General features: G+C 38.6%; 1 protein-coding gene across 1 annotated transcript in view; it reads left to right on the top strand.

Moving 5' to 3' along the window:
• The window catches only part of gtf3c1 (general transcription factor IIIC subunit 1), a 27,333-nt gene that overhangs the window by 14,075 nt on the left and 11,990 nt on the right, over positions 1–1,268 (top strand). Inside the window, 2 exon segments of the mRNA XM_016670264.1 lie at positions 232–415; positions 527–623. Of these exon segments, the coding sequence (XP_016525750.1) occupies positions 232–415; positions 527–623 (281 nt within the window).

Here is a 1,268-nt window from a genome sequence, read left to right as displayed (position 1 = left end):
CACTTTATCATTAAGTGAAACACATTATACATATTAATTACACACAGGTTGATGCTACAGAGCCTTCATTTCTACTAATTAGGATGATTTTCTGCTTACAGCTAATGAAAACATGATATTTAAAATTAAAATGCTTCATATCAGTCAAAATTTCTTAATAAGAAAGATGGCATCAAAGACAGAATATGTTGAATTCATTTCTTTGCTGTCATTCGTTTTACTCTCATCCAGGTGTTTGTTTACCTGAAGCGCAACGCCTCCATTGTCGACACAACCACTTCGGAGCCTCACTACTGGCTGGTGCAGGAGCCGCCTGATTCGCCTTTCGAGAGGCGCCAGTACACGTTCAACACCGCCGAGGACGTGGAGAGCTTCTGGTTCGACCTGATGTGTGTTTGCCTCAATACGCCACTGGGTACATGGATACACCGACACATAAAATGCTAATTCAGTGCCTAAGACAATGTGAAGTAAAACAGTTGTTATTTGAAGATCTGACTAATTTTGAGCTTTTCTTCTTATGAAGGGGTGGTTCGTAGCAAGAGAAACAACCCGGACGATGATTCGGCGCCTCCTTTTGTGCACGATCACAACATGATTGCTGGAATGAGTTACCTGCTAAAGTAAGCAGTATATTACGTCTTCATGTATTAGGAAAAAAAAAAAACTGTTTAGAAAACAAATTGCTCATTTTTGTAGAAGTCTTTCTGTAAACACTTCTAAATCAAAAGAGTCTAATTTGGTAAAAAAAAAAAAGACACATATATCCTCATTGGCAAATTAATATATTCTTAATTAGCCTCTCCAAATTGCCCCTAGGTGTGAGTGTGTGTGTGTGTGCATGGTTGTTTGTCCTGCACCAACACCAGCACCCCTCCCAACCCCACTAAGGGACAAGGGTGTAAAGAAAATGGATGGATATGAGTTACTACAACATTTCATTTCTCTTTGGGATGAATAAAGTATTTTTGAATGTTGAAGTTTTGAATTTATATATGCATACAATTTCAGGACCTTTTGAAATTTTATGCAGTTTCCAAGCTTTCGAACTTTCGTCTCACTGAGCAGTGCAGTGGAAAATGTTAAGGTTACTATGATTATTAACTGAATCAATGCATAACAGTAGTATGATTCTTGTGTGATGCTTGAGCTCTTGAAAAAGGCTCCTGAAGCAGTTTCTCTGGCCTTAGCTTTACAGTGAAGTCATTGAATTGCTTCTTTATCTCTCATGGCTCCCCTAGTAAAAGAAGACGTGTTTGCTGCCTGGT

The sequence above is a fragment of the Poecilia formosa genome, unplaced genomic scaffold (assembly GCF_000485575.1).
Source record: "Poecilia formosa unplaced genomic scaffold, Poecilia_formosa-5.1.2 Scaffold32, whole genome shotgun sequence".
In the NCBI taxonomy this organism is placed as follows: Eukaryota; Metazoa; Chordata; class Actinopteri; order Cyprinodontiformes; family Poeciliidae; genus Poecilia; species Poecilia formosa.
This window is presented reverse-complemented; position numbering and strand designations above follow the sequence as displayed.